Source organism: Corvus moneduloides, chromosome 17 (genome assembly GCF_009650955.1).
Source record: "Corvus moneduloides isolate bCorMon1 chromosome 17, bCorMon1.pri, whole genome shotgun sequence".
In the NCBI taxonomy this organism is placed as follows: domain Eukaryota; kingdom Metazoa; phylum Chordata; class Aves; order Passeriformes; family Corvidae; genus Corvus; species Corvus moneduloides.
Window position 1 is genome coordinate 11,600,181 of NC_045492.1, and position 25,823 is coordinate 11,626,003.

At 38.3% G+C, this 25,823-nt stretch overlaps 1 protein-coding gene across 2 annotated transcripts in view; it reads right to left on the minus strand.

Moving 5' to 3' along the window:
* Positions 1-25,823, minus strand: part of GNAS (GNAS complex locus) — a 132,339-nt gene that overhangs the window by 28,180 nt on the left and 78,336 nt on the right. For both annotated transcript variants that reach the window (XM_032126753.1, XM_032126754.1), the window contains exons 3-5: positions 19,575-19,629; positions 19,372-19,491; positions 6,622-6,719 (exon numbers count right to left, since the gene is read on the minus strand). In XM_032126753.1, the coding sequence (XP_031982644.1) occupies positions 6,622-6,719; positions 19,372-19,491; positions 19,575-19,629 (273 nt within the window). The remainder of the gene's footprint in view (positions 1-6,621; positions 6,720-19,371; positions 19,492-19,574; positions 19,630-25,823) is intronic.

The window sequence follows — 25,823 nt, forward strand, 5'->3', positions numbered from 1 at the left end:
AGATCTTCCTCCTGCAGGAGGGATTCCTACAGAAGGCTGCTCCAGCCTATGTGGAAGTCTTTTATTCTGGTTGTTTCTGTCTCACACTGAATTGTTGGTTCAAATCATAGCTCAAAACTACCCCTATTTGGGGCTTTCTCTGTTTGCACAAAGGGACCTTGCAAGAGCCTGGAAGGGTGAGTGAAAATTCATTCTCAGGAACTAATATGAGTTTTAAGAGTTGCTTGGATTGATTCTCACTACTTGACAGCTACAGTGTTTCACCAGTACAGCAATCCAGGACAGCTATACCATTAAGTCCAATACTCACAATTCAAGATTTGCTCTGTTTTAGAATAAGCTTATGGGAATTTTATGGTAGAACTGAGCATATTTTTTATATTAATGGGTAAAACTTAAAAAAAAAAAAATACAGAAAGCTAGTACACCCAAGGTGCATGACAAACTTACAGAGTTCACAGTCACAATTCCTCCTCTGACTTCTCAGCCTAATTCATTCTGACCGATTCATTTATGATATTTATTCATTCCCAATTCAGACTGACCACTACCCATCTTCACAAAAACCAGAGGATTGAAGGATTACTGTGTACACAATCATCTACTATTTTACTCATTCCAGTTTTCTCAAAACATGTGTTTCGAGCAATGCGATTACAGAAGTTTCACTTGCAGTAAGCTGTTATTTCTAGGGTAGATTTGTTGCACCTTCCTTACCATAAAAAGGGTATATTCTCTGTGTGGCAAATTTAGATTAACAATACAGAAAACCAAGGAATATCATTGTAAGATCCACATACAGCAAAGGCAAACCCAAGAATCTTGAGCTTTCAGCATTTACGTAGCTTTGCCAATTGTCTGACTCTGCGTGTGTCAAACCCCATCACACACTGGGCCTGTCCTCAGTAAATGCACCAAGGGTGTGTTCGTCAGCTCTGCACGAGTGCCCAACATAGTGTTTACTACACTGGTGAGATCCCCTCACTCCAGGAATGTGTGGTATCACTAGAAGGATGAAAGGCTGCTCAGCAGAACACCACGGAATCCATGCAATCAGAGAGACTTGTGAAACCTGTTGTTAATGAATTCACTCACAGGAGGAGTGAATCATCTACTTCAAGAGAGTTTCTATTAGCATGGATCCAGGCTCTTGAATTTTTCTTAATCTTTACAATCATGAAAGAAAAATATAATTGTGTAGTAATGCTGTGGTAGTAGCTGCATTTAATGATCTCATGGAACAGTGCAACATACTAATTTCTTAAATAAATTGTTTTGTCTATAACAACACTGCTGAATTGCTCAGAATGGATTGCACATTGAGTCAGGGCTGTGAATACACACATGATATCTTATTTACCATTATATTACTTGTTTGAAAAATATTGGTCATTTTAATTACATGCAAAATTATTTGTGAAGTCTCAAAACTTCACAATCAATCAATCAATCAACAAAAGTCAACCCTACACATCTCCTTGATCAGAAGTTGATCATATACTTTTCAGGGTGGCTACTCTGTACCTGTTTACTAACTAACCCTGTTTACTAACCCCAGGTTAGTTTAGCTTTAGGCACAATGTGCAGAGCCAGTGTTGTTCACTAATTCTCGTTCTATTACAAACTTGTACCTACCAACAGCCTCCTCCAAAAGCCTCAGTGAACAAAATATGTTTTTTCATACATAACTATATATTCGCTCACACTGTAACTTAATGCCACAACAAAAACTTTTGAGGATGGAAAGAAAGCACAGTGGGAAGGAATGAGGAACCTGTTGCCATTAAAATGCAGAAATTAGCAAGAGCTTAATTAACCAAAGGTTTTTGCTTATATTACATCTCCTGCTGTATTGCATTGCAACACTTTCCCTTCACCCACAAAAAAAAAAAAAAAAATTCCACTGCATTTGCATTTGTAGGTTTGCAGAGAACAGAACCACAAAAAACAAAACAGAAGCCTGAACAGGTATCAGAAGTATGTTGACTAAGTAGTCCAGACACTACTGAACCAAACAGACTTGAAAGCAATTACAAAAATATGCATCTGACATTTGCTTTAAAAAAAAGCTCAAGATTACTTTATTTTCTCTTTTGGAAACAGAAATCCTTGGGATTACGCATATTTTGTCATTTATCTGTATGTTTAAAATCACTTGGTGATGCAAGCATAATATTCTTTATCAAACAACACAATTGGCCATTTTTACCACTAATAACAAGGAATCTGTTCTTCTTTTTACTGAATTATTTTTAACTCTGTTAATTAACATTATGGGTATAGGCCACCCATCAAGAAATTTGGCTGAAGAACTTTGTCTGTAGAATTCTGGACTGTAGCCAAATACTTTTAGTACAGTTTCAAAGTATCAGACAGGCTCTGCTGGTGCTGGAGTTCCAGAAACGTGACTCTGCACCTCCAGAGCCTCCTCCCTGCGCCTTCTCCTTCCCCGAAATGGCAGCGCAGGAGAGGAGCTGGTGGCAGGAAATAGCGTGAGAATGGGCTCCTCGTGCTACTTCCAGCCCTTCCTGACATCGCAGGGTGTGAAATGGGCTGCAAACACTGTCTCTCACATTATTTCCTTTTCCACCCCAGCCAAAACCAGGAAGCGCCAGCGAGGAGATTCGCAGGGAAAGCGCAGAGTAAAATGAAGTCGGAGTCAAATGAGTGCCAAGGCTAACTAAAGCAAAAATTCAGGGGTCTGTGGGCACAGCCTAGCATTAGCAACTCTAGAAGAAGCACTAGAAGGCTCATGTAGTACCCAGGCTTTGCTTTTGATTTGCTGAATAGTTAACCCAAAGGCTCCTGACATCAAAGCAAGTTTCTTCAGGCCATCCACAGGCTTTGGGTGAGACCTGCCAGGACATCGTGGGCACCATCCATGTCCTTGTGCCACGAACAGCACATTCCTAGGGGAGAGATCCTGCTTACTCTGACTGCTCTGCTGGGTATTTGCGAGTCTTTAAAACCAGAGCTGCTCAAATGAAACCTGAGGTAGAAGTACTGGAAACAACAGCGCTTCAAAGAGATCACATTGGTTTGTATTTGACAAAAGACAGATTTGACAAACAGGTTTTGGCACATCACAGTGGAAATGGCTCCTATATTTTTAATAATAAGTAATATATTCTAAATAAAATGCAATCCTGTGCCTTCAGGGAAGACATATGAAGGATGGTAAATAATTTAACACCGTTTGGGATTTTCTGTATTCTAGACACTTCTGTGTTCTTCTGTTTATTATCAGCCAAGAGCAGGATCACATGGCAGCTTCATACGAACACTCTGTGTACACCCCTGCAAGAGCAATGAAATTTGGTCTCCTCATAGATAAAGCTCCCTCCTCACCGCTGAAATACAGACTGGTGACAACGTCACAGACCGTGTTGTTCTAAAAGCAGAATTGAAACTGATTTCTTAGTAAGGCCAGTTAAGAAAAGGGAAACAAACCTTCTTTCCTTTCTCTGCGTCTCAAGACTGTAAAATATGCCTTGGCAGGAAGTACAGTAAAGCTCATGACAAGCAGAGGCAGCTACTCTTTCAAAATGAACAGGGTTCCTTCGAAGTGACACTTTTCATTTAGCCACAGTGAGCTTGAGGATACAGGGCAGGATACCAGAAGGGCTCTCCAGCAGATGAGGTTACTGGCCAGGCCTCCCAGCTTCACACCTCCAAAGATCACAACTGCAGTGAAATGGGAAGCCAGGTACCTGTGGCTTTTGGTAAAGTAGTCTTCTCTGAGCCAACACAACCAGAGACTCGGTGGAGCAACAATAAGAGCGTGTATTAATGTCACTTCTTATGGGAAGACACTGAAAATTGTAGAGATTCAGAAGGAAGCATTGTACATGTGAAGTTACTGCTCCAGAATAGGTGAAAAATAGCACTTCCAGACTCTAAATCCCTGCACTGGAGTTATGGAGATAAAACATCGAGAATTTCGTTTGTTCCCACTTTCTTGGGAAAGCTTTTCCCTCACGCTCTGTCCATTCAGGAGAGCTCCTGACCCATCAGCACACTCCTGTCTTTCCTCAGCACAAACTCTGCAGAAGTTTAAGCTGCCATCTCCCCAACATCTTTCTTTCCAAATTCTCCAGCCCTGAATCGTGGAAAGCCCTTCTCCTGGACTACAGCTAAGCTGTCTTCATGGACAATCTGCTTTTAACCATGGAAAGCAGAATTGCTAAAAGACAGGCAAAACTAATTTTTAAATGTTCAGCAGAATGTTCTTGCAAAGCTTCCTACATAAAACTTTGTCACAACAGTGAAAAAATCTGAGTTTTTAAAAAACTCAAAATGTTAAATAAGCCCATACCAAGACAAACTTTACACTAAGCAATTTACCCTTCAAAAAATCACAGTTGAAAAAAATCAAATTTTTTTACAAACAACTGTAAAAAGTTTTGTGAACAAGAAACATTGTTTAAAATTTTAAGGCAATTCACTGAGGAAAGAAGCCATTAATATTTAAGAATTTATGCAACTTTCAAAAACAAGATAGGATTTTTGGAAGCCAGATTGATCTTGAAAGAGAAAAGCCACTTTTCCATCTCCCATTTCCCAGTATGCCTTTCTTGTTTTAAATGGGGACTTCAAAAGGGGACAGGTGTTCAGAACCCAAAACACCTCTCTGAAAAAATTGACAACCCCAACAGAGTTTGCTCAATATTCTCTTTTCACTTCTATTAGCACTAACAGCAGTGACTTGCACATTCATATTGAAACAGCCCTCCCTTAATAAATCTCAAATACATTTTATATTTTGCTTTTGCCACATTTTTGTTAGCGTGTGCTCACCAGGTTAATTTAAAGGCTTCAATCAAGTCAGATTTTACAAGAAGCAATTTTTGTTAGGTCCCTTGAAAATTTAATTTGATAAAAACAAGTTCAGCATTTCAAAGTGACATTAGACTCCAAGCAAACATTTTGCCATTAAAAAACTCCTACTGTGCATATTCTGTTATTAAAAACAACACCACTGCATGGTCAAAAATGCCAGAAAGGACAAAAACTACCAAAATTGACAATTAGAAAGCTACTGCTGCAAGACTATACTTTACTATCACATTGAATAAATATTAGAATTATGAAATATTTTTAGAAGGAAACAGCAATTTTTATTTTATTTTCTTTAGGGGAAAAATATCTCATTTGTCAGCATTGTTCAAAGTTTATTTTTGGCTCAACAGCCCATGATGTAGAATGAAGTGTTCCACTAGATGGAGCAGGACGGTAAAGCCATCATGAGGGCAACTTCCCCTGCTGATCCACGGAAAAGTCAGTGTCCAGGGATGGTAAGAATTTTAGCTTTCTTCTGTGCTTTCAGGACAGAAAAAGGGCAACACAAAAGCCTCTTAGTGCTCAACAATACTTCCTTCTTCACAGCATAGAAGCTGACTATTAACAAACACTAACCAGAAACAAACCCAGCTCCTCCTCATTTCTATCAACTTTACACTAGAAACACAAAATTTACTGGATGCTTGTCTGAAAATGAAAATCTTAGTACTTTTTTATTTTGTAGCAACTGAACTTGCAAAAAGCTTCATGCCAAATGATCAAACATTAGTCACCTAATGCAAAAGACATCGTTACACATCAAACAAATTCACTCTGGAAACAATGGCAAAACTTCAAAGAGGCTCCTACAGACCTGGAGCTGTGCAAGGCATAGTAAAATTATCTCTCTTGTCTCTTTTCAAACAGAGCTAATTGTTGATTTACCTTTAAGTCTACCTAAACAAACAAACAAAAGAAGAACCTTACAGATTTTATTTCATCAGATGTTCTTTAAGAGATGCAGTATTAGACAAACTGCAGTTGCCATAATCGTGTGAAACAAGAAACCTTCATTTTCTTGACCTTAAACATTATTTCAGCTTCTCCAAAAGAAGTAGAGAGAAACTAACAAGGAACAGTTTTAAGCATTAATATTTCAAATTTAAGTCCTGCAATTCTTGAGTATGCACAACGAAAGTACCGGGAATGGTCACAATTAACTTGAGCACCTTGCCATAAAAAATCCTGAACCACAGTATACTGCTGGATGTGATAAGTAACTGCAAACATGCAGCAGACTCTCAAGACAATACTAATTACCCCAGCAGTATAAATACCAGAAGAGAATGACTCTTTCTCAGATATGTGCATGAAGGCACACAAGCAGAACTCCGGTGACTGATCACAGGCTGCTTCCCATGATTGTTACTCCCATCTCTTTGTTTCCAGCTAAATAAATTGCACTAGAAACCAAAGTGACAAACAGGTTTGTTTCCCACCCACATTCTCTCCAACTTACTGAAAGTTGCTGCAGCACCTGAAGCTGGCATCTGGAAAGGACGGGGCCAAGTGGAAGAAGCAGAAATTTGGCCTTGGAGACAATAAAACTGTCCCCTCATTAAGGGGCCAGCCTTTGGAAAGACCTTTTGAAAGCACCTGCAAGGTTTTCAGTGTAGATACAACACCAGCTTGTCCCACCTCTCTGAACAGCTGATTACCAAGAATTCATTATGCACCACACATTCCTTTTCCAGGGATAAGGGAAAGCAAGCATCAGGACATCAAACCAGTTCATTCCCCTCAGTCACAAAGCCCCGTGCAATGGAATGGAGCAATACTCACTACTGTGCACAGTCAATCAGCTGGTACTCGTTGGATCTCTCATAGCAGGCTTTCACACCTTCATCCTGCCAAAGTGTTTTTGTGTGTTCATAAAACTCCTGAAATGGGAAAACAGTGTTAGGGAACGGGTTAGAGATGAGGAGAATCATCAAATAGTAACATATCATTTCATTTTGCAATGAGCAGGAAATGGAGCAGATTTAACAATGATCTTTAACCATGCTTTAGAACCTCACTACAAGTTCAGTTGGCTTTCTAAGTTTGACTTAAACATTCTGTAACACTTAAAGAACTGCTTCTCAATCCCTGATTGAATCCAACCACCTACTGTAAGAAGGGTTAATATCCCATCAATGACAATTTCGTTGGCATTTTTAATAATCAGTGCTATTTGGTAACATTTGTTCTTTAACTCATGGTGTCACTATTTTACATTTTTGTGGCTGTCATGATTTTTTTTTCTTCAGTGAAACACTACTTCTCTATAATTCCTACATGAATGATAATGATAATTAAGCTTTACATGACTCTGCAAGTTAGTGAGGATCTTCAGGGACTATACAGACATCCGTATCTTACTTAACTCTGTACCACTTTCATAAATTTATTCTTTTACAGTGTAAAAAGACATTGAACTACAGAAGAAAGACAGTGATACAAGGCTAGATCATGTTTTGTCTCAGCCTTAAAAACTGCAATCCCAGATATGAAAGCAGACAGCCAAAAATGCAATGCTTCAGTTTTGTTGAACCTGCAACACAAGTTAACAACACAACCAAAAGCCCTTTCATTTGGCATATGAAAGATGCACTTTGGCTCCAACAGCATGTGCAACATGGATTGAACTTCTGGCCATCAGTCTAAGAACTCTGAATAGACTTAAAAAGAACAGCAGCAGCCTGGTGACTAAAATACATACAGACACCACTGTGGGCATTCCTCTTATCAACAACCATGGGTGCTCCTTGGCTATCTCTCAGAGCTTTCTGATTTTAAGCAGCAAGTATTTTTTTTTAATCCAGACCAGCACAAGACCTTTAAAATAGTTGCTGTATATATTCTATCTCTCCCCACCCGTTTTTTTTACAGCAGAATTAGTTTAAAGAAGAAGAAGAATGTGTTATTTTTGAATAGCCATGGTACTGCTTCAAGGTTCTTCCATCTCTTGGGATATCAGTCTCTCACATTCCTTTACTATCAGTGTAGTACAAAGAAAGGGGACACATTGCAAATTTCACTTTGAAAACAGTTTTTTAAAAAATTCACGCTCCTACCAGAATGTTAACTAACACCTGAACTGTAACAGAACAGTAAATCCTTTAAATTGCATCCTAAAGATGCATAAAGGCATCTTAAGTAAATTTAGTGATGCTGATTTTCAGAGCACCCTCTTCTTGGCAGGTATGAGATGCATGTGTGATTGTGTGATCACACAATTGTGAATACCAACAAGGGAAGCAGCCCATCGGATGCAAATTTCATTATGCTTTTATTGCTGTTAAGCATTCACTAGCTGCACATACACAAAAATGAGAGTAAACACAAAATACACATCTAAATTTTGTTCTGATTTATTTTAAAGAGATTATGACGTTTATATATGGTATTAGATTTCAGTTTGTTCCTGGCTTTTATGAACTGTTCATGAACAAAAAGACCAGTTAAATTTCTTTCAAAAGTAGGTAAGAAGATTTTATTTGATTTTTAGTATTTGCAGATTGCACAACCATTTGCTTTTGCTATTAAGGAAAATAAAAGATGAACCAACATCTTAATTTCAGTCCTCAGTTTTCTGTCTCCCACTGCTGGAATTATCTTCACTGGATACTTAAATTTTGAAGATTTCCAATTTCTTGGCAGTTGGAGGACTATCAGTCACCTTCGACTGTATCAGAGCACAGTGAAGAAAGTATCTTTCCAAAGCAAAAAGGAGAAGGAAGATAAAAGTAAAGAAGAGAGAAGGAATTATCTGCAATCTCACTATATTTGAACCAAACCCCTTTTGGGGAATGTTTCTATATTTATTTTTAGAAGTAAAAACTGTCCAATACAGAACATCATACAGCTCACTCAACTTATTACTACAAAGCTGGGAAACAGAAAAATGGAATCGGCAATTTTACAAGGTTTTTTTTTTCTGAAACAGCAGCTGATTCAAATGGACAAATAACTAGGCAGAGCTAAGTTTACAAAAAATGCAGTAAAACATTCTTCATCACCTACAACTGTAGATACAAAGTGAAAAAAGGCAGTGCTTTAATAACAAAAGGCACAGCACAGTAAAATTCTGCCACAAAAATTCTTCCTCGTTACTGTTTCTCACTACAACTATGACACTTTGGCAGAGAGCTGATATAAAGCAATTATTTCAAAGACCTTTTAAACTCCATAATGCCTTACATTTGGAGTAGTTTCTGCAATCAGATCTTAAAATGGGATGAAAAATAAAACCAGTTCCTGGCCCTAGCATAAACACATTGATATAGCAAGCCCAGGGTTTAGTTTACCAGAACAGTTACATATTGTTTAGAAGAGTCCTCCCTGTGTTCTAAGGGCAGTTTTCACTTCTAAGAAAATATGTCAATTACAGTAATGGGATAAAGATCAGTGTTTGTGCCTTGTTAGGCCAAATTAGCAATAAAATACTTAAAACTGCCTTTATGCCTGTCCTGCTAATCTGAACTATAACCAGCAATACTTAGGCAATCTTCTCAGTATGGTTGTTGACTGTCCAAGTGGGATGGAAAAAGAATTTAATTCCACATTCTTTGAACTTTTTATTGGGATTTCAAAATCAGGATCTACAGCAACTGAAGAGTAATAGGTTATTCTACTAAGACACAGTGGGGTTTCTTTGGGATGGGTTTTTGCTGTTACTTTTAGACCTTTTTTGTTGTTTGTATTAATTGTGTTTTAAAAAGTGAACTACATGACTTGTGATGGTCATACACAACCTTTTTGTCTTTAGGCCACATCAAACACATCTTTACACACGTTGGGACTAATGCTGAGCCACCTTACACAGCTGTGAACCAGGAAGGTTGTTCACCCAAGCAAAGTCAGAACCAGGCTTGCAGAGTTCATCTCCTGCTTTATTAGAAGCCTCCTTACTGTAGTGACTGATTTTAGAATTAAGACATAGTAGCTGGTTGCAAAAACCCAGATTCTCCCTGCTCCCCAGTACACCTACACTAACCACAGCTCTGAAATAATATTTAAGAAAAAGAATAACACAAGAAATCCTCAGCATCCCATTTGAGTCATGGAATGTAGCCTGGGGCTACTCTCAGGGAAGGCAAGTAAAACCGCAAGATTTGTTATGTATTTAGGTAAAACAGGGGCTCCAGAGGCCACTAGAAAAATCAAGTCAGTAACAGGGTTGGGGTTTTTTTTAGTTAAATAGGTATAATTTGTATGAGAGCTCTAAAAATAATGAGTTAGGAAACAAATTAACCAAAAGTAGCAGGAAAATTTCCTGAAAAGAAATAGCCAGAAAACTAGTCCTTACATGTCTGGTTCTTGTTTCCACAACACTGATTCATTTGCTGGCACATTCTAATATAACAGACACTACAGCAGCATCAACACAGGTTTTTCTTGCACTAGAAAATGGAACTCCTAACAAAACAGCTAAAATAAACAAATAATACTAAATAACAATTTGGTTTGAGATGACATTCCACAACAAACAGGATTTGAATGTTAGGTTCCAAACGATCCATAGTATTTGCAGTGTAGGATCATATTATCCACTCTTGCCCTTTGCATACTTAAAATTGAAAAAAAAAATCAAATTATGTCATTTTCCATTAAAAAAGAAATAAAATGCTGCAGTGTAACAAAACACACCCAAGATCCTGTTTAAAGTACAGCTGAAGCTGTGTAAAGCAACAAAAGTCAACAGAAGTGGTGACAGGATGGCACCACCAGGGAAGGTGAGGAGTGAACTCCTCCTAAGCTTTATGTCAGGATTGGAGCATTTATTCACCACCAGAGCAGACTTCACACGTCCCAAAGCGTTAACAGAACCCTAAAGAGGGAGAAATCCTTGAGGAGAACACTCAGGGAAAGGAATGTCAATGTAACACAGATCTGAAGAGAACAAACAGGGCCTGACTGAATCTGCTCAGGCTGGGCAGGGGCAGAGTTTGAATTCCGGGCACAATCCCCAAGAACAGGCTCCACTTCTGGGAAACTATAAAAAACCCTGAGAAAATCCTCTGTCTGGGTAAACCTTCTCTGGTTTTGCTTAGATAACTGAAGGATCAAAGACCACGACTTGCTGCTGCTGAGGAAACCTCACCTCTCATAATACCCTATTTGCCACAATGGTTAGAAAGCTGCATTTATGTGAAATTATTTTTCATTATTAATGTTTTATTTATGAGGCGACAGTTTCTCCACCTGCTGAAAGCTTCCCAATCCAAAGAGTCAATAGGCAGCATTTGTAAATCACTTGAATTCACTTACAGGAATCTCTGCAAAGCTCTAGAGAAAAAAACCCATCAGTGGAAATGCAGAAGGGATGCTTGGAAAACAGTTCTTTGTTCCAGAAAGATCTTGCTGACACAATTCTGGATTAGAAACGGGACAATGCAGAGTCTAATCAAATTTAAAACCTACTATTTCAAATTTCACCAAGTTGAATAAATGGCAGCAAGTAAACAGTAGTTTTGCTTAAAGTCAAACTACAGAAAGTGTTAAAGAACTTGGGGGTTGACTGCTTTGGTTGTTAAAAAAAATAATCCTCAAGAGACAAACTCCAGGCCTGGGAAAAAATAAAGGAACCAAGATCTGCTTTTGAGAAGCATTCTAAAAGGATAAAATATTAGTAGAAAATGAAAGAATATAACTGGACATACTGTCTACAAGGCTTTGTTCCCTCCAGATATATAAATACTCAAGAGACGTTAAAAAAATGTTTATGAAGCAATGTTTTATAGGCATTAGGATGTTGGCAGGGAAAAACATTGGCACAGTCCTTGCCACTGTGACACCATATTCACAGGAAACTTAGCATGGACATGCTGCATTACCTTTTCTTTGTAAAATATAATATAGGGTGGATCCTTCAGCAGAGCAGTTTATTTACTAATTCCATCAAAAGTCAATGCCACTGAAAAAAACCTTACCTCCTAAAAGGTGTGTACAACCATTACACAATGTTGTGGTTAAAACTGGGATTCAATTCCTGGGCAAAGTTCACTGTCCCATGGAGCTGCACATTTCATAATAAGAGTTTTAAATAGGTCACCGACTTACAAACCTGAAGATTAAAAGTCAAACCAGCTTCTAACTGTAAAACTGTCTCCTGGAGGACATTTGCTCCCCAACATGTTCAGTTTTTAAAAGTAGCACCGACCATTGATTTCAAACCCCTTCACAGACCTACTCTGCCAGGGGGGAGCACAAACTTTCCTTTCCTGAGAGCCAGGCAGTTCTGCTGCATTCCACAAGCGAGGCATTGCAACAAGGCAAGGTCACGGGATGGCAGGGCAGCACAGAGCATTCCAAGACAAACTGCACCAGCTGATTTTCTCCTTCCAGGATAGGAAAGTACACAACAAATTGATTTATTTCTCATTGCTCGTAGCTGAAATCAAGTGATCACTACTGACTCTAAGGGCACTCAGAGAAGGGAATTCAAGGCAACTTTTCATTCTCCCCAAGCTTGGGCAGGGATACCAGAATGTATTAAATTTGTCAAATCAGACAGTTTAATAAGCCACTTACTTGAATAGGGAAACATCTGCATTCCTAATGGTGTGAACAAGTGTTAATTATTGCTTGCTATTTTAGGGCAAATACGCTGATGATATCACAAAGGAAACGCATACCTACGAATAGTTGAAGATATTCTCCAGTTACTGGCACATGTCCAGAGCTGAATACAAAACTCTTTGGGAGAGGCCAGTGCACTCAGCACTTCCCATAACTGAGTCAGAAATATTTTCAGCAAGGATTCAGGCTCATTATCAATAGCTTTGCATGCTTGGAAAAGAAGAATGATTCTGAAATAGTCTGTATGTCTGCCTGGTAACTTCTAGTAAATTAAACTGGACGTGGCTGCAAGGATTGGCCAATGGGAAGGGAATTCTACGTAAGAAATTTCTGTCAGGTTTGAACTCACATTATTCCCCTTTGTTAAGAGTTTCAAAACACCACAGCATTTTAGAAATGTGCCAACACACAAATCCCTACCCATAAGCTACAATGTGCCCTTGGTTGGAAGTCCTCACTAACATAATATCAAACCATTTCTCTTTTATTTCTACTTTCACAAGAAGTTTAATCACCACAGAAACTTCATCTGTTGATACCAGAACACAGCTCCTCAGGTTTATTAGGGAGGAAAACTCACTTTGGGTGAAAGCATCGAGCCTGCTCCCCATTTCCTCAAGATTCCTCTGCAATTTAAACCAAATAATCAGTGTTCCTCTGCTTCTTCAAAGTGTATCATACATAGAAAGAGGCAATTCATTAATGGATCAAACTTCCTGATAGCATAAAAGGCACAAAGAAGTCTTCTACCCCATTCCAGCTCTCTTCCAGGGTACTTCAGAGGGGTGATAGAGGCAGTTCAACCATCAGCTATTTTTGGAGACTTCAGTGTAAGAAGGAAAGTTTAATAAAACTCCGAGAAATTTCCTTTGAGCCTTAAATCAGGGTTTGGAAAATGTCTTTCATACTACATTATTTAGCTGCTTTTTGTTTAATGAATTTATAGTAAGCTTGAACAGTCAAATCAAATGACCTTACTACCTCACATAGTGCCAAGAACAAACACCTGGGACCACACTTAACTCTGCTGCCTCCTTTCAGAGTGGAAACAAAAAGCCTCTTTTTGCCAGAAACTTCCACCAACAGAAAAGAGTGTAAGATAAAACAGTTCTCCTCATTCCTCCCAAGGACATCTCACTAACCCTCTTACAACCTTTCTGAAGAAGCAGCATCTGTACTCATAGAAGTGTTCACAGGCTCACAATAAAGTCTACATGAAAAAATGAAGCTCAAATATACTTCAAAAAATTAATTTAAAGTTCTGTTTAATTGCTGGGATTTCTTTTTAAGAGTAAAAAGATACCCTGTTTCCTGGGAGCTTAAAAAAAAAAAAAAATCTTAAATTTTACTGGAACACTGAAGAAATGTCACGTACTCTCTAAAGACCAGTTGAAAACCCTGACCAGTCAGCTGGACACAACAGGGCTGTGGCTGGATCCACTGTAATACCAGGGAGGCTCACAGGTATAATTTTATTTCATCTATGCATACACCAATATTTTGTGATAGTCTCTTACTGTGATTAAAACCAGAAAATGCTCAAGAATTTCTATATTAAATTATGCCTATTTCCTGTTTAATTCAGCTGACAGCTCTTCTATTTCAACATAAATTGAATTAACCTGTTCTTGTTCTTTAAGATTGCTCTGAGGAAAACAAAGAAGATGTATCAAGAGAATTTAAGTCACGTGAACTTCTGAACCTGTAAATATGGTCTGGTATGGTGGGAATTTACTGGATAAAAATATAAATTCAGAATAAAGCATTAGCTTTTACTTCAAATACTAATCAAATAAATCTATAATAATAAAGCAAAATATAGGGTGAGGGGGTTTTGTACTACAAAAGCAACTGGACTACAGAAAAGAGATGTATATAATCCCCAGTGTCTCAAGTCCTGGGCGAAATTCCTTGTGCAATTTCAACAGAATTATGTGAACACCTCAGTGAAAGCACTGCAGAATTTAAAGGGCTGAAATTTAAAAAAAATCATTTCCAATAAATACATTTGCACTAACAAAATTTGCTAGATATTGCTAGTCACACATAAGAGTAAAATATTCCTACCAGGCATTTATCCATGTAGGCAAAAATCAGAGATTTCAGGAGATTCATTTGCAAATCATTAGTAGTTATATGTGTCTCAATTTTGAGAAACAGAAATGAAATCAAGTGGCTGCCTGCCTGACAGACCCTCTACTAAAAGAAGGCTTCAAAATAACTCTTTAATTAATCTGTATTCAAGAAATTTTTCTGCTATTAAAGGACAGGAAAACCAGCTTTACATAAATTCCTGTTAAAGTCTGATCAGGTAAACTCAATTGGATTATCTGGAAGCCCATTTAGAGGGAGCTGCTCTGTGTAGATAAGATAATAGAGATTTTAAAAAGAGTAAGTAAGGATTATTTCAGAGGATCTAGCACCACATCAGTGATACTGTCTGTAAGACTTCCCACTCCTTTCTTGGAATATTAACATTCTCGAGGCAAAAATACTTTACATATCCACATTTTCTACTAATTCTGCACCTCAAGATGCCTCTCGAAGATATATATGTATTTATCACTATTTTACACATAACAAGATAGAGGGCACTAAAAAAAGGGAAATAGGACATTGAGGTGTCTTGCTCAAAATCTTAAAGAGAATCTGGACAAGAAAAAGCTGGAGCCCTCAATCTTCTCTCTGTAGTACGTATTCAAACTGCACACAATATTGTCCAGACGCCCAAGAAACCGAGCACTGTCTCCCACCTTTCCCAGCTTCCCACAAATATCCTCAGCAAAGAAAAGTTTTGCCCACTTTCACACCCCAAAATTTGTGACATTTGAGATATTCCCATGGGAAATGTCCCCCACTGCAGTGAATATGTTTGTCATTACTTTATAAAGCTAGTGATGCTGTCAAACCAGAACAGCTCTCTTCTTCTCCCATGATGTATTTAGACAGGAATAATAATATATCTATCACTATACCCATCAGGGTGGTTATCTACAGGGACACATAATTTTGTTCTGTTGCCTACATAATTAAGGAACACTTCTGGCAGCAAAGAGATCCCAGCTCACATCTTTTCTTACTGAGACTCTATTATCTTGTTACCTTCTTGAAGATTTTGGTGTCAAAACCATTTTAGGGACTCCAAAGCCCCGTTCTGACCCTGCTGCAGGTTAAGGGATCACACTGTGCACCACCTCCTTTGTACCCACACTGCCCACAGGCCAGGTTGTAAATCAGCCCTCAAAACTGATCCCTGTTAAAAATAATCTCCCCAAAATAGAAGAGAGAAGGAGTAAGGGTTACTAGGGTTATTTTTAACCTGGGGTGGTTCAATGGTCTGATTTACACCGGGGACCCAGTGGAGGTTTTTTTGGCCCAGTGCGGGTGGCGCATCCCGGTGTGGAGCGGAGGGAAGGGTTGGCTGTGGGCACAGGGGATGCTGAGCTGCCTTTGAGGCTAAAGCCAGAGTGTGGTAAAGCTCAAGGACACCACTCAGAAACCATAATAAAACCATTCAGCAGCAGTGGTAGTGGGAGATTCAAAATAACTACAATGCAGCAGTGTAATAAAACTTAAACTGGAACCAAGAGACCGGCAGACAACATCAGCATCTCTTCTAAACATCCTCAACCTAGAAAGCCATAGGCTGGAGTCATTCCTCTGGTATTCTGCCCTTCAATAGCTAATACTCTGATTCTACTACTTTCTGAATACCATTTTTCTGAATTTAGTATGGTATTTTCAAGAGACAGCTTCCTCAGCTGAGTCCAGATCAATTAAAAATAGGCAGCTGTAAATCCTGCCCAGCTATTTTGAATATTTCATTAAAACCAGAGAATTATAATTGGACTGCTACCCAAAGTAAATAGGTTTTATTTCATAGCTTGGTTCGATTTGGTTGATCATACAGTGTGAAATGTTGATAGAACAGGAACATTTCCTTTCCTCTTCTAAAAGTAAGAGCAAAAAGAAAGGGATGAGAAGAAGGCCACTATTCTAGTTGATCCTGGGGATGGAGAAAATATCCTAACCACTGTCTGGTATGCAGAACAGGAATAAAAATACCACTTTTATAACCCAGCTAACCCAACATCACCTGACATTTGAGACAGATATACAGCTAATTTGAATTATTGAAACTACTTACGAGGTTGAGTTTTAACACTGAAAACACACACAGAGTTGTGTTAAGCTAAATGCATCAAAAGACAGTAATGATGGAAATGCCATTTGGAAGTCTCAACTATAGATCTGATCTACTAAAAACTGCAATATTTTAAAACACCAGCATGATTATGTGGACAGAATTCCTTTCAGTCAGTACTATGTTTTTCCTCTCTCCATATGCTACTACTTGCATTCAAGAAATCTAATTTCTTAATACCAACTGTGCTGAATTAATAAATCTCCAACATACTAAATTTTCAGCTTTAAAGGGGATGTTTAACCTAGCATTACACTGTACCAACATTATTTTTAACTCAAGCTGTTGTTTTTTAGGTTTTTTTAATTCAAAACAATATGGTCTACACAAATGACACACATTTCCTGTAAGTCAAAAACTGCAAAGCAAACAGATGGAGACCCAGACTAAGAAAAGAATTAGAATATCAGAACACAAAAGTTGCTCTAATCCTAATTTACATCTAAAGCCAGATCCCAGTATTAGCATCCTACCTTTTTCTTGACTTTCTTCTGCCTTTCACATTACACTGAACCTTGCTGTTAGGAAACAGGCACTCTAACTCCACCTGTTCCACAGGGAATTACAAACACAGATTTTGGCCTCTACCTTAAAATTCATTTCAACTACTCCTTCATACACAGAAGATGATGACCTTGAGCAGTACTCGAGGATTGTGATTTCTGACACTACGCACTGAGAGTTGGCATCTAGGGACACTCCAGATCTTAACTTCATTTGAATCATGCAGTTAAAATGCAGGTTCAGTTTTCCAGGTACCAAAGGACTACAACCTACATTCAGACACACTCAGAAATCAGAGATATATTAACTTATATAATCACCAAGGGCAGAGAGAGCCAACAATAGTCCTTCAACATCTGTGGCTAATGCATATCCAGTTTAAAACCTCAACCCCACAAACATTTACATATGAAATAAGTTAATCACGCCAATGAAGTAAGCCACTAGTCAAAGTGATGTACACGCCTAAACCTCTGTAGACTCAGGGCTTAAAAATTTAAGACAATACCTTTGCTCAGAGAAGAAAAACTAGTTTTATTGGAGCACTGTTATTCCTGAACTTGTGTGTCATTCAACACCTCAAAGACTCTTCACTGAACTTGGAATTATTTAAGGACCTTGTAAGTCACACAATTACACCTTGCTTTCAGTGAAAAAAAGGGAAAAATTAGAAGAAATCACTGCACTCCAATTGAATCGAATCAAAAAAACCTCTGACATAGAAGAGAAAAGGAAAATCCAGTATTTCACTGCAAGGTAGGTCACAGGAACTTGTTGCAGCGTTGTTAGAGATCACAACCTGAACTAGCACAAACAATGGCATTAGGAGAGCTGTGGGCACAAAGCCAGTTCAGGAGCACAGAGGGTGGAGCAAGGAACTACTGTCTTCTCTCTCAGATATTCTCCTAAAACTACCTTCAAAGCATACACTTTTCTGTGCCCCCAGTAGGAGAGATCATCCATGAAGGGATCAAGTATTTCTGTGAGTAACACTGATAAATGTCTAAATTAAAGAGGTGTGAAGTTAAAAATCCCAAAATCTCAAATTTATGATGCTTTAAGTCAAAATGAAAATTATCACATTTTATGTGCTAGAATCATACATCTCCCCTCTATCAACCTCTCTGTGCCTGTTGAACATTGAAAATGATCTGATTGGAAGATTACAGTGCAGTATTGCCAATTAATTGCTAATGTCACCTGACTTCTGCCACGTGCAAAAAGCATGTAGGTTTGTTTGGTTGGTTATTTTTCTTTTGATAAAGACTGACCAAAGCAGAGAAATTCCTAGAAGTGGCAACATTAGGAAAAGGTAACTGTCGCTGGTCACATAGAACAGCTTGTTCAATAATGTTTACAAATCAAAAATTACAAAAACCTTGCTGCAGTGCAAACTATCCAACATCTTACTATTATTTGCACTTGCACTTTCATTTCAAGCATCTGGGACTGACTACTGCTGGACACAAAATTCTGGTGTAAATAGATTATGATTTTTGACACATCATCGTAATTCCTTCCCTCAGCCCCCTGGAACAGTGCACAGAGAGAGAAATACAAGTTTTGAAACATTCCTGCATTACTGCAAGTAAAAAGTACTTCATGGCAATTGACAAAAATATCTTCTCAGTGTTTAAGTGTTCAGTGTTTGCAAACTGTATTTTCATGGGCTTCTGCTACAAGTCTGGTTGAGATACAGGAGAAATTAATCACCGTGAGTGGGCACAAAGTTGTATCATCAACCAAATAATTATCCTTTCTGCATTTACTCTGGGACTGCTGGCACCTCGAATGATTAACCAGGACTGGGAGGGCTGGGGCAAGGATGTGTGAGTGGAGCCTCTGCAGAAAGCCTGGCTGACACAGAGTCTGAATCAGCAAGAAAACTCCACTGTTCTTCCAGAAGAGAGAAATCATTAAACGCCAGCTAACCATCAACAGAGTGCTGTGTGTATCTCCATTCATTTTGGGCAGGGCAATTCCCAGCAATATCCAAACTTTACACTCAGCACTGTCCATCTTGACTCTGTGGCTGATTAATTCACCAGAGCACAAAAAGCAGACAAGGGTCTTCATGTTTCTGAAGGATCAGCAGGAATATTCCGGCTGTGCTGCTGTAAACTCAACTGGCACTCACCAAAGGTACCTACTGCAGTAATTCCCAGAGAGCAGCTTGCTGCTCTGGGGAAATATTTACTACAGGGCAGGGAAATATAATCATTTTCAAAAAGGCATGGCTGCAGCCACTGTGAATTACTCACCGGAGGGAAATCGAAGTCTATCTGGTTTGCTAAATTTAAGATGTAGTCGATTCGAAACTGGTTCTCTGGATTGGCTAGTTCCACTGGAGGTGCCAAATTGCCCATTGCTGTCACTATTGTCTGCAAAGAAACACAAGTAAAATATTGCAGAGAGTGTCTAAATAGCCACTTGGAATAGTTAAAAACAATAGCTCATAAGTTACCTCTATAGCTTCTTTAATATTGTTTTTAATATCCTGAATTTTCATTTTCTTCTCCCTGTAATAAAAAAGATACATCATTAAATTCGTAAGCCACAAAAGCAGAATACCTTTTTAAAACAGAACATGACCTTGAAAAATATTCTATCAAAACTGCATTTTTTAAAGTGCTTTCAGTCACTGAAAACTTTTGTAGATAGGCTCAATTAAATATCTCATAACTTTTCTATTTAAGCAGTAAAATCTATTTGCATCTATTTTAAGCAGTAACATCTACTTGCATCCAAAAATCAGTGTCTAATTATGCTTTAATAAAAACTTATTACAGTCTCAGACTGGGACAAAGACATTCTGCAGAATACTAGACATACGTGAAAGTTCTTTAGGAAGGCATACACTGGAAACAAACAGAAAGGAAAAAAGGGTGAGTTACTAAAAGTAGAAACAAATGAAAGGAGACCAAGGAACCTCAAAGCACAAAAAATTAAAGCACAAAAATGGTGCCTTAGCAGAACAAGCTAGAGCAGGGAACTCAACCTGACACAAGACATTCAAATAGTCTGGATGTGACACATAACCAGCAAAGGGTTAACCAAGTATACAAAATTACCTCTTGACTACAAACAGAGGAGTAGGCTGGAAAACCATTTGGAATGAGCACTATCATTTGGGATTAACTGCAGCCCAACAGGTTGGAGCAGGACAGTGCAAACCATTGCCTCTGCTCGTTTGTACTGCATTTTGTGTCAAATCTGACACCAGTTAATTTCAATGCTGAACAGTGCAAGCAAATGAAATGCATGATCAAACATTTGGTATAACCAGGAATTAGCACCCTAAAAGTATTGCTAGCACTGAGCCTGTAAACTGTAACCTAATTGCAAAGCACTATGATAAAATTTTTCACATTAATAATTTCTTGCTGTACACAGCGTAAAATCACTACTTTGAGGTAAACAGAGTTAGCCATGTAATTACTAAAAAAAGCCAGCTAAACTGTCTAAGTGACCTTTTAATCTTTACTGAACTGCTTTTCCAGAACTCTTTGATTATGGAATATTTATATCAACATTTAAATTTTTTTTCGTTTTGAAAACTAACATTTTCCAGCACAGTGTCCCAGAGATTATGAAGTACCAAGAGCATTTCCTTTTTTTACCCTTTCAAAAATAGTAACTCACACTTTCAGCTTACAGACTCCGGCTTGAAAACCTCATTTTAGTGAGTTAATTCAGTAAGCATATTACAAATGCTTTTTATCACTTTTGCCTTTCTATAATTACTCACAGTCAAAAACTAAAATGAAACTGAAAGCATATTCACCAATCAAGAATGCAGAAGAACAGCAGGAAAAAAAAATACTACTCCAATAACAAGGCAGACAGACATCCAGGAGTGGTGGGAATTTTGGCTACCAAATGAAAAATGAAGGCAGTTTTTATAAAAGACAGGGTCAAGGAAAACAGCACCATGCCAGCCCCATGTTATTCTGCCTTTTAGGCAGAGGTGTGGAGGATCTGGTTGTACCTTCCCAGGTTGTGACAGCACGACTGCAATGCAAGCGCTGCTCTTGCAGAGGGGAAGCAAACAGCAGCAGCACAGATCATCTCGTTCAGGAAGGCTTTGCTGTGTAGGGAACGTGTCTTAATCAGCAGCACAACTCCAACAAACACAAATGTGATTATCCCGAAACATCAGCTCCTCACTGACCACATGTCCTCAGGAGTTTGGGGCAGGGATAGGAAGGTCAGTGAAGCTTGATGCAGAGAGAGAACTGAATGATCAATAATCAGGTGAAAATTCTATGTTTTCCAACACTTCTTTACCTACTTACAGACCACCTTATTCCTGAAGATTACCAGTTTTTTGCTTTTAGAGATTTGGCACCACTGATGAGAACAAGGCAGTGAGCCAAGAAAGGCCAAAAGCACCAAATTAAGGAAAATAAATTAAGACAGGATATGAGAGGAAAAACTGAGGGCTTTTCACCCTCTTCCTTCCTAACTGCAATGCTTTCTATTGCCCCAGGTCTTGACAAACTCTCCATTCCACAACCAAGACGTAGGGTGCACAAATACTCTCTCCCTCAGTAGCGCACATATGGTTGCAAAACCACCATCCGCTTTCAGTTTTTAAAAATCATGTTTAATTATTAAAAATATGTAAATAATGGTATGAAAGCAGGAAGTGTTTATCAACGACAGTGTAAGCAATTTGTCTGGCTTTATTGTGCCTCCAAATTTCAGCTGGATCTTGAACTTCAAATGAAGATGTATCCAGATTCTGCGCTGTTTAGATCAAAAGGGCAACTGATATGCTGAAAGCCAAGCAAGATACCAGTATTTTTACAGCATCATCACTCTTTTTGCTTTGGTTTGGAATATCATTAGAAAAAGAGAAGTTTAGGAAGTTAGCATTGTTTTTGAGCAAAGTCTTGTTATGCTCTACTCCCTGGAACACTTGCTATTAACTGTCTCAAAGCATCAGTGAGGTGCACGTTGACCTGACTCTTCCATGCCATTCTATAAATCTCATTATTTTAATTAAAGATTTCAGTCAAACTTCCACATTTACACCTCTTGGCTGATCCTCTCACTACTAAGTGATAATGAATACGGAGCAACGTTAACCTCCAGCAATTAACAAACTGCTTGATAACCATCATCATCTTTACAACAAGGATACTCATAGTTCCTATTTCTGGTGTTGTTGCCATGGCCCTATAGCCTACCCAGTAAACAAGGAATCTTATTACACAGCAGTGAATGTATCACAGCGTTTTGTGTTTTGTAATGTTTACTAGGCATAAACTTTCCATGACAATGAGACACTTTATTCTTCTGGGAGTCAGCATGTTCATCAATCACCCATCCAACAGCAGCTTACAAATAACTCTAACTTCTCACAAAAAAATACCCAAAAAGATGACGTTCATTTTATTCGGGGACTAACAAGGTACAGCACACAAAAGCAACATCCCTTTTTTTTAAAATAAATCCCAGCCAGGTTGCACCTCAAATTTCCAGAAGTACTCAAACTTTTATTTTCCACAACCACAAAGACTGACTATTCTAAACTTAGAAACAGATTATTTCCCTTTTAATTTCTTATTCCCAGGTGTTGGCACAAAACTACAAAAGAAAAAAAGTTGGGCTGTCAAAATGTTCTCCTCTGGAACATCCTGAGTAGTTTGGGGATGGCACCAATGCTCTCCTGGCTAAGGAATGACTGATGTCTCTGCAGGCCTGTTCTGTATCTTCAGATGCCATGGGTTAATAAGGTCATCTTTTTAATCTTGTTTAAAACTTTTGCTTAGGCTGTGCAAGGTAGGCCAAACAAAGCATTAAACTCTATTAGTTGAGGATTAGAAGAAAAATCTCAAATCCTGCTGTTTTCAATATTTAAATGGGCCAAAGCAAAGCTGCACATAGCTTTCAGGAAAACTAATAAAGTCTATTTTAGGCACTATAAAAAAAGATGACATTTTAATTCAAGTAACATTAAATTAGAATGACATCAAAGGTCAGAAAAATCAAATATTCGTTGAAAACCAACCTAATCAGAATTTAGTAAAGAACTTCTCCACCTGTGGTTGAGCTTTACTATTAAAAAAGCAACATTTTTACTTTGCATAAAATTTGATAAAGTCTGAGAACACATTAACAAACAGATTATCAGAAAGCAAACTAATTTAATGTTCATTTCTTGTTTACTTTACAGATAATATGAATAACCATTACTTGGAAAAAATACTTAAAGTTTAAAAACAACATTCCAGAGGATAAGGATTCAGTTCACCCTGAACCCTTAAGCATCTCACAGGTAGGAAAATAATTTTAAAAAAGGGTTCTGAAATGGAACCGTCAGAACAAAACTTGTTAAAGAATTGGGGGTGGACACAGATGGATGGACAGGGATGATGCGATACCTTTACGCCATTAATCTAATTCCTAAAAGCAAAGAAATTTGAATTTTTTTGGTCAGTGCTGACAGGTTAGGAAACCTTGGAAAGTTCTGCAGTTCTGGAGAATATATAGACTATTTTAATAGGCCATATTAGTCACAGAGTGTTAATACAGAGCCTTTGTCTCATTTACAAGGCTGTAAACAGCCCAGCCTCTATCACCTTCAGGGATTGGTGTAATGCATAAATTACCTTTATTTCTGAAACAGTCAAACTTCGCTGACTCTTGAACTTGCTGACATAACAACTACAGCAGGGCAAGGCTTCCCTTCCCCAGGCAAAGCTCTGCAGTCAATGAGTCAATTTGCAAGTGGAAGAGCCAGAATCAAAATCTTACAAAGCAATTCATTTGCCTCTGACTTTTTATGGTAGAAAATGACATTGTTGTGTTTCACACAGGTGCATCTCCCTGCTTTCAGGTACTGCCAATAAACATGAATGCCCAGGGAAGCAGCCACGGGCTGTCCCTTTCTGCTCACCTTCAAAAGCCCATCAATTACAGACTGACAGCCAATGAAAACTTAATAGGTAATTTTGTTATAAAACACAATTCAGTTCTTTGACAGGCAGTCATGTACTTCATACACACGTGGGATTTAAACATGCCTATTCATCTAAATACGGTGTCTTTGATGCAGTGAAACATGCTGATGGATTTAATAAATATTCCATAAAATCTGCATTAAAATTTATTTACTGAACCTTATGGAAGCTAAGAGCACTACCTGCCAATCCACCTCAGAGAACCAGAGCTGTGCAGTCAAGATTTTCAGACACAAGACCACGAGCAAGGAAATTCAATTAAGTTTTGCTACCAACCCACACTACAAAAATCTTGCAGTACTTTACAATTCAACTAAAAGATAAATTTGGTTTAGCCTGGGTTATTTCTAACAGAACATGGCAATTACCTCCAAATGTAACAGCTAGAACGGCAAATAGGGCAGAGGCCAAGTTAGAGGCACTTGAAAATGGGGGAAAATAGTTGCCTAGGGTATTCAGAGTGAAGCTGAAATAATTCATCTTAGACCTATGACAAAGTACCAATTTTACAGACAAAACTACTAAAATGCAATAGCAAAACCCACTACATATCTTCTGCAAACTCAAGACCATTTGTATCACACTGCTGAGATACCTCAGTAATTCTGCCAGTTTCAAAGAGATTTTTCTGGTTTGTACTGTTCAAGCTCAGAAAAGACAAACCCTTGCAGTGCCATGGGGCAGGAGCTGCCTCAGAGCAGCTCCACAGCAATAACTCTGTACTGCTTATAACAGGAAATAGGATTTACTTGGGTCCTCACTTGCAGTGAAGCTGAAAGAGATTTTCTAACCACGTTAATACTTTGCTCTTGGTCAGCACCTGATAAAATGAAATGGTACCCAAGGCACAGGAAGCTGACATAACGCACCCTAAAGCACTTTACAGTCAGTGTGTGCTGGTAACTCTGACCACACAGGTGCTGAGCATCTCCCTGGAAGCACCAGACCCGTCCTGCAGAGCAGTTTCTCCTCCCTACCATTATGCTCTTCCTTCCACCTTTTCCCCCACCCCAGCATCGACTTCACTTGGAAGATTCTTGGGCTTATTTCTCTGAGATTCTGGCTATCAGCAAATTGTACCATCCAGCTACCAGACATGATTTACTGTGACAGGAAATAATATTAGAGAAAGGACAGCTATGAGGATAAACTATTTGCTTTCTCTGTAAATAAGTAACACCTTTTGGAAAAAAGAAAAACCCAACAGGCTGAATAATTTTGTTGTGATACACTTTGAATTAAAGATGCAGTTAAAAATTGATTATGTTGGACAGATCTAATTGTGACCTAAATTATTTGGGAGAACTTAGTTCAATTACCCCCTGAAGCATAATCACTTTCTCACACAATATGTGATGCAATGTATTGAGTGGACAATGCAAAAAGGGCTTCCACAAGTTCCCTTTTAAAGACTGTGAAAAGCACTGTCAGTTGTTTTACCACTGCTTGTTCTAATACATTGCAATATTTATCTCCATGAGTTACATGCATATCTTACTATGCAGCCATAAACACATGAACATAAGAAATATAAGCACAAAGAGATACCTTCTATTAATGGAATGACAGAACCATTCTCCGAGTTAAAAGTCAAGAAACACAAATAACTGAAGTGTTGATTAAAAAAAACCACATCACAGCTCTGTGAAAGCAGAAATCTTGTTATTTTTTATCATTATTTACACTGCAGTGTTAGGGGCTAGGGTGCGATCTGTTTCTCATCTTTGGGAATGGTACCACAATGA